The sequence below is a fragment of the Mycteria americana genome, chromosome 7 (assembly GCF_035582795.1).
Source record: "Mycteria americana isolate JAX WOST 10 ecotype Jacksonville Zoo and Gardens chromosome 7, USCA_MyAme_1.0, whole genome shotgun sequence".
NCBI classification, from domain to species: domain Eukaryota; kingdom Metazoa; phylum Chordata; class Aves; order Ciconiiformes; family Ciconiidae; genus Mycteria; species Mycteria americana.
This window is the reverse complement of record NC_134371.1, coordinates 46,335,710-46,350,365: the sequence shown is the minus strand read 5'-3', so window position 1 is coordinate 46,350,365 and position 14,656 is coordinate 46,335,710. Positions and strand designations below refer to the sequence as shown.

The 14,656-nt window shown below is 48.1% G+C and overlaps 1 protein-coding gene across 3 annotated transcripts in view; it reads left to right on the top strand.

Moving 5' to 3' along the window:
• Window positions 1–4,146: 4,146 nt before the first annotated feature.
• The window catches only part of NTNG1 (netrin G1), a 160,130-nt gene continuing 149,620 nt past the window's right edge, over window positions 4,147–14,656 (top strand). For 2 of the 3 annotated variants that reach the window (XM_075508222.1, XM_075508224.1), the window contains exons 1-2: window positions 4,147–4,698; window positions 10,791–11,498. In XM_075508222.1, the coding sequence (XP_075364337.1) occupies window positions 11,253–11,498 (246 nt within the window). In that variant the 5' untranslated portion in view covers window positions 4,147–4,698; window positions 10,791–11,252. Of the gene's footprint in view, window positions 4,699–5,663; window positions 5,826–10,790; window positions 11,499–14,656 lie in introns of those variants that run through there. The other variant, XM_075508223.1, reaches the window with a different exon arrangement.

Here is a 14,656-nt window from a genome sequence, read left to right as displayed (position 1 = left end):
GCTATGATGGAAGCCTTGGTCTAGACAAGGCACTTGTAGCTGCCAGCATTTTTCTGTTCTGCCATCCATCCCGCTCAGAGAAAAGCTCTTGCAAACTGCACTGTGATGGAGGTTTCCAAGCAAGGGGCGACATTTTTTTCCAGTAGCCTCCCTGTCCCCTGCCCTTGAGCTGTGTTGAAGCTCAAGCAGCGGCAGAACGCTGCTTGGGGATGTCTGCGTTTTTGCTGCTTCGCTGAACAGAGTCAGGATTTGTCCCCCTGCCTGCACAAAGGCAGAAGCCCTTTGATTTTGTCATTTATCTCAATACAGTTTTCCAATCATTCTGCTGGAAATGACGCTGCTGGAGGCACTAAAGGTGCAAGCCCAGATCAACATTCAAATCCTCGCCAACCATTTGACTTTACAGGAGGTCAAACTACTGTGGGCAAACCAGCAATAAAGTGGACAGACGAGCCCTGCCTCTGCGAGAGTTCGATGTTTCTTGGGTATTTCTACCCCTGTCTCAGCTCAGCAGGGGGAGGCAGGGGCAAATTAGCATTCCTCTTGCTCTTGCCTCCGCACCGCAAAACCTCCTTCAGCTCGTGGCAAAAGAGGTCAGAAAAGCGTACACAGTGTGCTGGAGGAGCAGAGCAGCACACGGAGCAGGCAGCGGCTCCACAGCACAGAGATGCACAGCAGCACCGAGCCGCTTTCCACACAGCGGGACCTTCCCTGCCGCCGCTCAGCCCTGAACGGCTGCACCCGCTGCCTGCTCCCCGCTGCCCTGCCAGGGCACCGGCCCCGCTGTGGGGCAGCAACCAGCCAGATCAGCCTCTTTGTTCTGAGGTCAGGCCCCAGCCCCTGCATCACGTCACATCTGCATATTTCACTTCAGGCCGCAGACACCGCTACGCTGAAATGTTGGGTTGCAGGCAGGGCAGCTCCCCATGTCTCTGGACACATTTCCAGGGACACCTGGTACTTCAGGCAGAGCCAGGGACTCTGCTACTGCCCAGTGCAGTGGTCCTCTGCTGCGGGGAAATGCATTAATAAAATAATTCTGCTGTATCATTACAGGTCAGCTCGGACTAGAGCAGGTAATAAAAGATTCATAATGGCACATGAGGGGATGCGCTAAATATCCAAACCACAGCTTGAAATCAGGCAAAGCTTGATTAGGTTTAGGACTTGGTTAAAAACTCGCAGTTCAGCTGGTGTTTCACAGAAAAGTTTGGAATCAGCAATACCACTTCTGTACCAGCAATTTATGCTGCTTCCAGTAGAAATTATGCCTTCTAGCAAGGAGTATCCTAACAGGCATAGGTGCTCCCGTGCTCAGGCCAGTAATCAAAAATTAATCCCTTTCCCTGATTCCGTTAGAGGCCAACACCAGGTATTACTGAGAAGACATAAGAAATACTGCTGGAAGCACTTTCAAGATAACACATTCCCAGTGTTGTGACTTCCCATCTTTTGGTATTTAACGACTGGCTAAATCTTCATTTTAGCCAATTTCCAACCCAGTAAGGCAGGTAGTGGGACTTGCAGTAGTCTGTACATTTTTAAATATTCCATTCAAACTTTGGTTAATCTTATTTTCTGTCTAAATATCAAATCTGCTTTGGAATCCTCCTAAAGTCCAGTCTTAAGGTGCTGTGGCAGCAAGTTCCCCAGTCCATTTACATGTGAACAATTGTTACTTACTACTAAAAGGGCTGTCAGAAATTCAATACAGGCATTTGCGCAGTATTTTCAGTTTGATTATAAAGGCATCATCCTTTCCCCATTTTACTCCAGTTTATGACTCTAACAAGAACAAAAACAACACAGGCAAGTCTCCTCTAGCTGCTGAATTCCATCTGCTTTTCCATCCTTGCAACAGCCTTTGACAAAGAATTTAAATCAGATCCCTTTATTCTGATGAGCTTAAAATTTGGCTGTGAAGTTTGGCCACATTCTCAGACTGGATTTGATTTTTGGCAATCATTTTTACCAGTGCGGCACATCTAATCTCAGACTTGGTGACACTGCACTCGAACCAGCTGCTCCAGCTTTGACACAGAAGAGGCTAATATCATTAGCAGAAGAACTTAACGATGTTTGACATATCAAATGACTTGGTCCTGCCTTTAATCTCCTTGGCCAGCCAGTCCCACCAGCCAAGTGATGGTCTCAGCAGACAGGCCAAAGACTTAGTGCGGAGGATGGAAAACTTCCAACACAGCCCTGTAGGTGAGGTTTAGGGCACGTTACCTGAGCAGCACAAGGTGCGGAGCAGGTGCGTACAGCACGCTCGGCTCTGCTCTCCACAAGTACACCGCTGCCGCTGGCATTGTCGTAACATGAAGAGCTGTGCTCTCCACACATGGAAAGGAGGCTTCCTCTCCCAATTCAAGTCTAAAGCAAGAGAGCCCTCCTCGAGCGCTCTCAGACCATTCACCTTGCAGCATCTGCAAACAGCCGACCCAGATCTGCCCACAACCAGCCAAAGCCACCACGCCTGGAACACCTCCGAGACAGAGGTCCCCAATAGCTGTCACGGGCGGCAGGGCTGGTCCATCCGCACGCGCCACTGCAGGGACTTGGCTCAGTGTGTACGGTGTCTTGCGCTTTGCTGTACAGCTATCCATCTGTCTTGTAATTAGGGAAACAACCCATTTCTTCCAACTGCAGTGAAACTCTGCCCCTCTCCTTTACAAAAGGCCCTATGAAGCCTCGATGCCTGACACACTTCCAGTTCAAGTGGAAAGGAAAAATTACTCATTTTCATCTTCTGTCCTTTTGTACCAGCTCAGGGACAATTTCCCTGCATCAGGAGGCTGCAAACAGAGCAAGAACTGCTTTGGAGGCTGAAAAACCCTGAAGCTGAATTTTCCCACCTCTTTGATCATTCCTGGCTTTCCCACACAAATAGCTTTTCCATGTATGTGGCACCTGCACTAACACAGCCACAGAGATGCCAGAGAAGGAATGGAAAGAGCGAAGCAACACCACTGCCCACACAGGGAAACAAAAGCTGGGAGTAACTAGAAGGTGTCTTTTTTACTTTGCTGGTGTGGCTGGCCATAAGGGAAAGAAGTAAAATGTCCTTTTTAATGGCTCCTGCCAGTTATTTACACAACCTACCAAATTCCGCAGCCCAAACGGAGAATAAGAAATTACTCTTACTCTACCAGAAATCCACCGCCTCATTTCATCTGGTTGCGTCCTGGCATTGCAAACTGCCAGATCTTGTCAACTGAATACAATGGCACTGTTGCCTCCATAAACACATTTAACACCTCTTAACATGCAAAACATGCAAACAAACAATAAACGCAGCTCCTGAGCGTTCACAATACAGCCAGTGTCCGACTGCCCAGAGCTGGCACCTGGAGTCGGTCAAATTCAGTAACCAGGGAGTTGCCAGGAGTAAGCACAATTCCTACACGGGACTCACTAATCATTACTAGGTTTAGGTACTGTTTTATTGCCTGGAGAAGTCTGAAGGAGAGAACTGTGTACGTCTCTCACTTAAGCGACAGAAGCGGAGCAGGTGCAGGAGGGAGCCAGGCAGGCAGAGCAGGACGGGGGCCCGGAGTTTTCGCGTCTGTCTGGAGCCCAGAAGGACCGGTACGAGGAGGGCGGTCACAGCAGCACCACAACAGCACAAATAACGCTTTCTCTCTGTTTCGGTGGCACTTCGGTGCTGTGGGCAGAGGAAAGACCAGCGCTTTCCAGGCACGTCCAGCCCTGCGGAGGCACCCTCCGGCCAGGCGGGCAGGACGCTGCCGCGTCCCCGCGCCCGAGCGCCGCTGCGGCGGGGCGCTCGGGTCAGCCCGCCCGGGCTCCGGGCTCCGGGCTCCGGGCTCGGACAGCAGAAGCACTTACGGCGATCTCCGTGTGCGCGTTGCCAGGCTGAAGCCGCAATAAAAAAGGAAAAATAAGGCTGCTCCGGCGGGAAGGGAGCAGCCGCAGCCCCGCCGGACCCGGCGCTGTCGGGCTGGGGGGCTCTCCCCGCCGCGGGGCAGGCGGCGCCGGCGGTGCCCCCCCCTCCCCGCAGCGGCGGTCCGCTCGGCGGGGGCGGCGGGGCGGGGAGCGCGGCGGCGGGGGGGCGGGCGCGGCGGCGGCGCTAGGGCCGCGCGTCGCGCGGGCCCGGAGGTGGGGTAGCTGCCGCCGCCCCGCTCGCCGGCAGTCGCGGGGAGGTCGCTCCGAAGTGCGGAGGCGCCGCCGCCGCCGCCCGAAGTTTGGCCGCGCCGCCGGAGACCTCCGCGCCGCCGCCCCGGCCAGGGGCGCGCTCCGCCCGCCGCTCGCCCCGCGCCTCATGCCGCGGCCGCCGGCGCCCCGCGCGGGGACGCCCCCGCCCTGAGCGGCGGTGGCGGGCGGGGAGCCCCGGCGGGCAGCACCTGCGCGGCGCCCGCGGCGATGATCTGCGCGCCCGCGCACAGCCCGCCGCCCCGCCGAGCGCCGGAGGAGAGCGGCAGCCCGCCCGCCCGCCCCGCCGCGCACCGCCCGCCGCCCGCGCCCCGCCAAACTTCGACGCCGACAAGTGCCTAGGGCCGGCGGCGGCCCCCGCCCGCGCCCCGCCGAGCCCCCGCGCCCCGCCGGCAACTTTCCCGGGGGGAAGCACCCCCCGCCCGCCCCGCGGCCCCTCATGCCGCCGCCGAGGGAGCCCCAGCGCGTCCCGGCGCCGCGGCGGCTCCGCGCCGCCCCGCGGTGAGGCGAGGACGAGCCCGAGCGGTGAGTACCGCCCGCCCGCAGCCCCGCGCTCCCCGGGGCGGGATGGGGCGGGGGGGGCTGCGCGGCGCGGAGCGGAGCGGGGTGGGGGGGTCTGTGCCGTGCCGGTGTGTGTGCGCTGTCCCCCCGCCGTGCCCCGCCGCGGAAGCTCACGCCGCGGACCGAGGGCGGATCGGCGCGGGCCGCGCGCCCCCTGCCGCCCGCGCGGAGCGGAGCGCGGCGGGGCCGGGCGGGGCGGGGCGGTACCTGCGCCGCGCTGCCTCCTCCGCGGAGCTCGGGCCGGGCCGCGCCGGGCTTCGAAGGGGCGCGGCCGCGGCGCGCAGGCGGGGGGAGAGCCCGGGGGAGAGCCCGGGGGAGGCGCCCGTCCCTCGCGGCGGCTCCCGCCCCTCCGCGCGGATTTCCCCGCGGGGGGGGCGAGGAAGATCAAAAGTCCCGCTGGACGGAGGGCGGGGGCGGTGGTGGAGGGAACAGCCCCGCCGGCCGCGGAGCAGCGGGCAGGCCAGTGGTAGTCAACCTGGAAACGGTTCCCTCCCTTGCATCGGAAATTGCAGGCGGTTTTCTAGACGTTCACACGCAGGCAAAACCCCTAAAGAAACCCCACATGGCGGTGATCGGCCAAACCCGATAAAAGCGGTGCTTTTGTACTCGCAAAGTTGGTGCGTGTGCCTTTTTGGCCTCTGCTGAATATACTTTTATTGTTCTGCAATCAACTTTCCGATATTCCGGATCCGATGTGCTAGGAGCCAGCCTTACTTCTGCGGAGATGGTAGCAGAGACAGTGAGTGAACCAAACGGTGGAGATGCTTTTAAAGAGGGAATAAATCACTGTCTTGCCTAAGGACAATGCGGTTGAGGATGAGAAGCTGTGGCCTGGGCAGCCAGTGGAAGGGAAGAAAACCACAGTAGAACTTGCCCCAGCTTGTTTTTTGGTGTGTGGGGTTTTTGTTTTGGGTTGGTTTTATATTTGGAAAAAAAGAAAGGCTGCTTTCTGGCATATGTTTGGAGCTTTAAAGGATGTTTACCAGAGAGTTTCCAGCAGTTAGCGGCGATGTTCTCATGGAGTCGTGGACTTTGCCATCAACCCTCAACCCTGTGACACTGATAAGAAGCGGCACCAACTTTCTAGCTACGTACGTAAAATCCGGCAATAGCACAGAACAAATTCAGGGTCCAGTAGGCTTTCATTTTCATTCCGTTTTGAAGCTAAGAACTTACAGTTAGAAAGTCATCAGCTCACACCACGACTTGACAGCTTGGTAGCCCTGTACCCCGGACACACTGCCTGAGGAGCACGTATTGCCTTATTGAGGGTGAAAAATAACAATCAAAAAAACTGCAACCGCCCCAAATGCTAACTTAAATTCTGGGAGGAAAAACTTGCAGAACAGATTGATGCTAGGTACAGAGATATTTAAGGCAATAAGCCACAATTATAAAGATTCCAGAGGAAAAACTTAAAGCAGCGATGTACGAAGCCTCTAAAATTTAAATAGCTGAAGTGCTTTTACTCCATATGCTGACAGCTGATGATACCGGCAAGTAACGGCAGCGGTAGTGTGAGGTGTCACTCAGCGAAGAATGATGTGGGAAAACCAGAAATATTTTAAGTATAGTGCTGAATCCCATTTTTTTGGTAGCAGAACACTGTATTTTCCTCAGCCAATAGGTATTGACATTTTAAATTCCTCCTGAGGCAAAGAAATCTTTTTCTGCTAAATAGTTAAATAAGCTGGATAAAAATAGAACCTCAACTTTGTTTGGAGCAGCATTTGAGTCCAAAGGCACCACAGCAATTGTTTGGAATATACTGTATTTCATGCAAGTGTGATGGAAAGTGTGTATTAAATTGTTAAATACAGGGCCCCTCCTTGTTTGCATAGAGGAATAATTTTGCATTTATAAAAGAGGTTGGGGCTTTTTTTTTTTTAAGTATCAGAGTGTTATATGTACCAGGTTCTCAAGTTGTCTAGGTCTAGCAAGGTATAAAACACTTGGGTTTTATTAAATATAAGTTGCAGGTATGAGGATTAGGTCTGTTTTGTAATACGCGTTACTTCACATGTTCTAAACTGGCTTTAAATAATTAATAACAGGAATGGACACAAAAGATCTTTTTACCTGGGCTTGATTAGATACATTCCTCTGCTGAAGCTGTTAGGGATACAAACTTAAACCATGTTTCCTTTGGAAAAAACTGTTCTGCAGGTGCGGGTGTTGGGAGGTGACAGCCCGCACTCCTTGCCTTGCTTCATGATTTTAACCAGTTCTCCTCGGGCTGCCGCGCGTTGTAATAACTGGGTTTGGCTCCTGTTCTTACTCGTGCACGGTGGCGGCGTACACTTTATCAAACGCAGGGTCTGTGTGAGAGGCGATCGCTTGTTATCTTATTACCTCCTTCGCGCACCTCCTGTTTGCCAGAGAGGGAGGCCAGGAGCCCACCTGTGCGGTTTGCACAGCGACTTCCCGGCAGGGAGCTCGTGCAGGGCGTCCAGCCGACACGGTTTGTGCGGAGGGAGTTATTTGGGGGAGGGGGTGGATTTTCACGGGGAGGGAAGGAGGCAGAGGAGGAGTGTTTGCTAACAAACCCTGACGAGATCTGAAGTTCTTCACTGGCACCGATTCTGCCGAGATGCATTTTACCTGGTTTGTGAAGGGGGTATCTGCTCAGGCTGCAGAATTAAAATGCCGGGTGAGGTGTGACTTACCCACCTGGAAAGGGGTGCGTGTGCTCAGAGCCACCTTCACAGCTGATTTTAGTCTGGGGGTCAGCTGCGTGCCGTTGTTCTCAAAGGGCTATAACGTACTCACCGTGGCATGAACGCCCATCACTTCGCAGACGGAGCGGTGCTCTGGGGGAAGGCGGAGACAGCAGAAGTGGCCTTCAGCACCGTTGCCTCCCGGGTGCCTCCCGGTGTTTTCCATATTGCAGAGGCTATGCCATATGGGAGCGTTCAAGGCCCAAAACGTCCTGCAGTTCATACCGCTGTTGCCCCACAAAGGCGATCTCCAGCAGCAGCGTGCTCTGGAGGCTTTGCATACATTAGCTAATGTCCTTCCAGCAGTTTGCCGTTCCCTCGCCCTCAGTCAGTAAGGACACTGCTCCCTCTTTGCCAGCCCCATAGGCCCCCAACACCCAGGGCGTGCGACTAGCAGAGCACCACGGGGTGCAGTGGATCGGGGCACCAGGCGTTGGTTATTCCTGATTTGTTTGATTGCTTTTTTTGTAAGGTCAAATGCACAGGCATTACTGGGGACAAAAAAACCATTGCTTTGTGTTGCCCACAGCTAGAGGCTTAGCGCTATGTGACTGCTACAGCTGTAAACTTCAGAAATGTTATTCTAAACGTTTCTTTTTTTAGAGAATAATTCAAATAGATATGTCCTTAGTAATAGAGCACTGAAATGTAGAATGCCTATCGTGAGTGACTCTGCAGGAATAAATATAAGCAAGACAAATCGTATAGCTCCCTCAGAAAAACCCCAGCAGCACTCAGCGCATGATCCTTAATGTGCTTTGGTCAATATCTTTCTCTGTATCAATGGAAGCTCATTAAAAGAAGATATTGCAGACTAACTGAGCCATGCTGTATTAGTTCTTGCCAAAGCTCGACATTTTTAATACATTAATAATATGTCTGTAATGTAATGGAAAACTATTAATCAGAACTAGTTATATGCCAGAAATTTAAGCTATAATTGGCTGCTTCTTGTCAGGAATGTCTGTCGTACACTGCTACAGCTGCCTAATGCTCAGATGTCTTGCACTCCTCTGCACTTTTTCCTTGTCAGTGCACTAAATTCGATCGATGTTATAGTCTATAATTCTGTGTAACGACCATCATTATGATTCTGGCTTACTTTAATGAGAATTCGTTATATGGGAAGTATTTTAGCACAGTATGTTAAGGTTGTGGCTTGCTTCACATTATTTTAGTCCTACCCAGTCCTGTTTATTAGTGGGTCTGAGTCTCAGCAGTTGTAAAAGGTGGCAGGTAACTGAAGAGCTAGCAAGGAAAATACTAAAGAAAAATCTATTTTTGCCTGAATATACAGGCTTGTAGTCTAAGGATAATTAAATTCGGTAACTTCTTATTTCTACACAGAAACATGATATTCACCTACTGTTTATTCCAGCTATGAGGAAGCCTTCTCTAATACAGAGTACGTTTTGATTTGTCACAAATTTAAAATAATTTGACTCCTTTTTTAGCAGAGCAGTTGTTTCCCTTTTGTATAATGACTGTTCCAAGCTATGAGGTTTTGGGGGTGCTTTTTTCCCTGCAAAATAGTAAAGTACATTGGAAAGGACTAGAGGGAAAGTGTGTGAGGTGTCTTTAGAATGACATGGAAAGTGTTCTCTGAATTACTGAATTCCAAGATAATAAGTAAACATTCCCACTGAAAACAAAAAAGAATGTAAGGTCGCTAAAAAAGCGGTGGTACTACACAGTGTGCTTCTTAAAAAGATTTAATTTTAATTTGGTCTTAGATTGTTCTGCTTTTGTGTCAAATTCAGATTTGAAGCTTAAATATATTTGAACTAATTGAGAATTGTTATTGCATGAAAATGCAGATATTCTCTGAATATTCTGATAAAATATATGAGAGTTGTATGGTAACACTTGATAAAATGAATATAATGGAAAATTGCATTTACGTCCATACGGCAATTATTGTAAATTACTTTGCTATGGAAACACAATTCAACCATCTGTTGGCATTTCATAGTGTCTGTAGTTTAGCTCAGTTTAAGATGAAGCATTATTTAAATATAGGGAGGCCGTTTGCGAATAGCTTTGAAGATAAGTTTTGAAACGCATATTACCAAAGTGACATGCTAAGGAGCTCACCAGGTCACATACCACTTCCTGTGGTTTGGGGGTATAGGAGGGTTCATGACACGGGGCATAATTTAAACCTGGGAACACGCAAAGCGAGCTGCAGAAAGTGGTGACTTACAGTTGTTTCTTAACATCTGTCTGGCGGGTTTGCTTAGATTTTAGCATCCAGACAAAAAGAGTGCAGAGGTGCGGCAGCGGCTGGCTGAGATCCTCCTCCTGCAGAGAGCCCAGCACCCAGGCTCCCGTCCTTGGCTGGCTCGGGCTGACGCCAGGCGCAGGCTGAGAGAAAGGAGTTGGAGTTCCGAGCCCTGGTTTCCCTTGTCCGTGTGTTTAGGGAACTTACTCCGTCTTTGCAGTTTCCCTCGTACATAATTTGTATTTTTACCTGTGTTTTTTAGCAAATGTATGTTTTAAGTCTTTGTAATAACATCCTAGGATTATATACCTGTAATAAGAGGACTGAGGTGATACAAACTGAGGGAATTTCTAATTACTTTCTGAAGAGAGGAAAGGGGATATATCTGCTATGAAATAAATGCTGAGTACACAGGTACCCCCACCCCCAAACCTAGGAAAATAAGACTGCCATAACAGAGGGGGAAAGCATCCGTATAGTAAGCTAAATGAACCATTACCTTTATCAGTAGTTTATCAGTGTGATCAGTAAATCACAGTTCAAAGAAAAAAAAAAGGAGCAAAGCTCTTCCAATGCTAATGAGAAATTTCAAGGAAACAGAAGTGTGCTTGCAATATCTTTGTTATTCTTCCAAAACAAAACAAAAAAAAGTAAAATGTGTAAGGCTTTTGGAGCTCCCTGAGGTTCCTCTTGCCAAGAGACTATCAGCACCTGGTAGCCCCAATACCCATCTCTGTGTCACTTTAATAAAAGAGCCTTCCTGCTGCTGCCTGCTCCCCTGCCTGCCTGCACAATCTGGGCAATGGTTGAGTTCAGTAGTTTGCTCTCTGGTTTTGCTAGGGTGAAAATACAGTTTTGGAGGCAGAAACCTGTAACTCACCTGGAACATTACAAATCTGTCTTTGGTAGAGAAGAGTTAAATCCTTCACGTCAAAATACTTTTCACTGTGAATGATTTTGGTAGTTTGTTCATTCTAGCACAGCACCCACAGTAAAGGTTATCCATATTATACCAATTTGCTTTATATTGCATCAAACTTCCAAAATGTCAACATATCATATATTTTGTAATGCATTGATTCTTGGACAATAACTCTAACTCTTATTGTTTCTAAAAGGGTGCTGGTGCCAGAAGAAAAGAATGATTGATGGGAAACAGACACCAGCCTGTACACACTCATCCTTTTGCTTCGGATACCGATTTATCAGTGCATCTGGGCATCCCCTGTGAGCCCTGAACACAGAGGATCACTCAGGGTTATCGACAGTGTAGCCGAAGACTTGCAACTTCACAAATTATTATCTGCTATTGGACATCTTTCACAAGAAGCCCCGACAGATAAGTTATAAGACAAAGGACAAGTTCAGCGTTGCTATGAAAGGCTGTCATCGGGGTCTGGGTGGCTTCTACCAAAGTCTTCAACTTAGTGAAACAAACACCCTATCCTAATGCTTCATGTTTGAGTTGGAACCTATTTTATAAAATATATACATGTATATGTACATATATGTATAATCTATAGACTGCACGTACACCAGTACTGAGCATCCTTACAAAGGTGACATAAAAGGATTTAGAAATGTATTTGTCAAGATTCCTGTCACTTCACGCCCTCTGGGTTACCGTATCCTCCGTGATGCAGCACTACCCTTCCGTGTGGGGACACTATGACGTGTGTAAGACTCAGATTTACACAGAAGAAGGAAAAGTATGGGATTACATGGCCTGCCAGCCGGAAGCCAGAGACATGATCAAATATGTAAAAGTGACTCTGGATCCCCCAGACATAACGTGTGGAGATCCTCCTGAGACTTTCTGTGCAATGGTAAGGCAAGCTTTTAATTTTGCATGATTAGTGGGTATATATTTGTGATAGATGGCTTCAAAATGGAAGCCCTATAGCACACATATAATTATCCAAGAAAATCTGCATCATATTCCGAATGTGAACAGTTCTGCTGAACAAAATGCTGAGCAGTACATTAAGCTGGGCAATGAGATGTTCTACTTATGGGGACCTAACTTGACTTTGTCCGAGTTCGATGTCTCTCTAGTTCAACTGTTAATAACTTAAAAGAAAGCAGCATAAAACTCCTAGCACGCTAACCCATAACTGGGGTGCGTTTGCCTGGATCACAAAAGACTTGAGTGAATTGGTTCCAATATGATCACCTGAAAGCATCATAGCATGGTATAATTCATCATCATTTCCAAAGATGAGACCATTGTTAGAAACTCAAATGGCAGAAGCTTAAAAAGTGGTGGTGGGAGCTGGGCTGGTGGAGTTTTTCTGGCAAGCCCATGCAGCCACGGGCAGCATTGCTGGAGCCTTGCTACTGCCCACAGCAGGTGTATACCAGCAGGTCCATACCTGTGTGTATGGGCAGTGCAGCAAGCAACACCTTCAGGCCGAGGCCAGCTCCACCAACTACTGACAGCTTGCTTCTTTAACTGAAACTGTAGGCATTCAAGCCAACTAAGAGAGACCAAAGACAAGCTCCTTAATTTAGATGCTCCTAAAATTAGAGACTAGTTTTGGAAATGTGGGGCTTGGTGAATAATTGTACAGGTATGAGAAACCAGGCAGACGAGAGATATATATATATATATATATATCTCAACCTTTTACAGCTGTCCTGCTCCTAAGTGTTTGGTAGATAGATTGTGCTGTAAGAGGTCATTTGAGTTAAAGGAAATCTTCAACGTGTAGGTAACTTATTTCTCCTCAAAAACATGGAGAATTCATTTTCCTTGCCACTGAATATTTCTGGAAAATACAGTATGCCTTCACTAGGAAATGTGAGTTTGAGATGCAAAACATATGTACTTACATCTATTAATAAAGCACTGGAAACGTACATCACATTACCTACATAATTTAGATTTGAAAAACCAATGAGTTCTGGTAAGTGAGGTTATCAAAACTGAGGAAAGTCTACAAGATATTTATTTGTCTGTGTACGAATCATCATCGCTGTGTGACAGCATCCCCACAGGAAGGAAATTTGCTTTTAAATGCCTTATGGTATCGTTTTCAACCACTACTGTTCTGTAAGGAGTTCAGGTCCAACCACACATACATTTAGGGCATTATGTGCATGCATGCAGCTGCTTCCCACACACATTATGGTAATAGCCACGTGATAAATTGCAGAGCTACGTGAATAAATTACATTCACTGTGAACCTTTGACTGCACCACTTGCTCTCTGCCCACTAATCCATCTCTACTGACATGACTTTGACGCTCTAAACCTCTGAGCAGCTTCAAGCAGCCACTGTTTAAAAACAAATAAAAGCAACATGCCCCGCGTAATATGGTCTTTTTCTTTTTTCTTTGTCTTGAAATGTATTTTCTCCCTCAGAATAGCAATAGCTGTGATTTAGCCCTCAATCAGTAACGTTTTCTAACTCATCATGTAGTGAGTAAGAAAAGTTGTTCTTTTAACGCAAAAGAAACTGCCCAGCAAAACTTGATTCTTCCTTTAGTGCAAATAAACATTGCAGCAGTTCCTGTCTTAAGTAATTTTTAAAGTTTCTGAATGACTTGGTAATCAGTCCAGTCTCTAGTTAGAATAATGATTTTTAAAAAAAAGACAGACATGTTGATTAAGTATTAAAAATGGTGCCAGAACTCCTGAAAATGTTTGACATAGCAAGGTCCTTGATGCTGTGATGGGGGATGAAGGTGTGCTCAGGAGTTACCTGAGGTGACAGGTGTAGCTCCCTTGCTGCTTAAGCCCTTGAGATGCAGAAGGTCACCAGAATCCTGACACGAGGAGTAAAGAAAGAGGAAGAACTGGGGAGAGGGAGAGAGAGCACGCACAACAGGATAGCGTATTTAGTGATGTGACTATAGAGTGACCGACTCCTCCGTGATAAACTGTTGTATTTGCTTTCAGTATAGATGTATACTGTACATATACACTATATTCACATATGCATTGGTAATTGCTTGACTTACTTGAAACATTAGGAAAGTTACAGAAATATTTGACAGTCCCAAGGCACTGCACAGCAGCAGAGCACTCTCATCCCTAAAAATGCTTCATGTCTATCTGTACTATAGCTACATGTAGAAATTACACATTTCCTTCAAAATGAGCTTTTAGATAGTTGTAGGGCTGAGCCTTTGGCGTTTCCCAATGAGGAGATCTTTTATTTTTGTGTTCATTTTTAGTTTTAGAAAACAAGTTAAGAAGATAGCACTGTCACACTTGGAGAAGGTGGGCAGTGGAAAAGAGTGCATCCCTGTTAGGCATGTTCTTGCCCTAAAAAATCCCAGATGTGAAATGACAGAGATCCAAAGGTTTCTTTTCAGCACAGTGAAGTGCCTAATTGACTTATATAAATGCTTGGCTTTATTGTTGTGAGTTTTTGGATATTTGCGTGCTAAACCTGTGTACCAGTGTTTTGTTACTGAAATCAGGTTAACGCTCAACTGCCTTCTGGTAATTCCTTGGAGGAGATCAGGGTCCTTTCAGATATCCTAACAGTAAGCAAGGGTACCAGACAGCCACGCCTGCTTTTGCAGGAAGAGGAAGAGGTTGAAGCAGCTTCCCGTTTTGTTTCCGTATCAGTTCTCTGATCAGGCTTAATTTTCTGTTCACCACGGACTATACGGACTAAGGTACTAGCTGTTGAGTCTGTGTCAGCTATCAGTGTAGTATAGATTATATCCGTGCAACACAACCAGACTGAGAGGTTCACCCAAGTCCTGCTGGGAGATTATGGTAAAATCTGAGGCAGTCTGAGAGAGGGAGATGATAATAGTCTGCAATAACACACAACGCAATCGTGCATTGCAATGCACGCAAGCATACAATACAGAGGAGATGGGCAGTTAATGGTAAAAGTTGCCTCCTACTTATTTCTGCATATTCCCCATGGAATTAAATGTTCTTACGAGTCCGTTATGAATTTTTACTCTGTGAGCTTGTTTAGTTGACAGACCGAATAACGAGGTTTTGCACATGCAGATTTG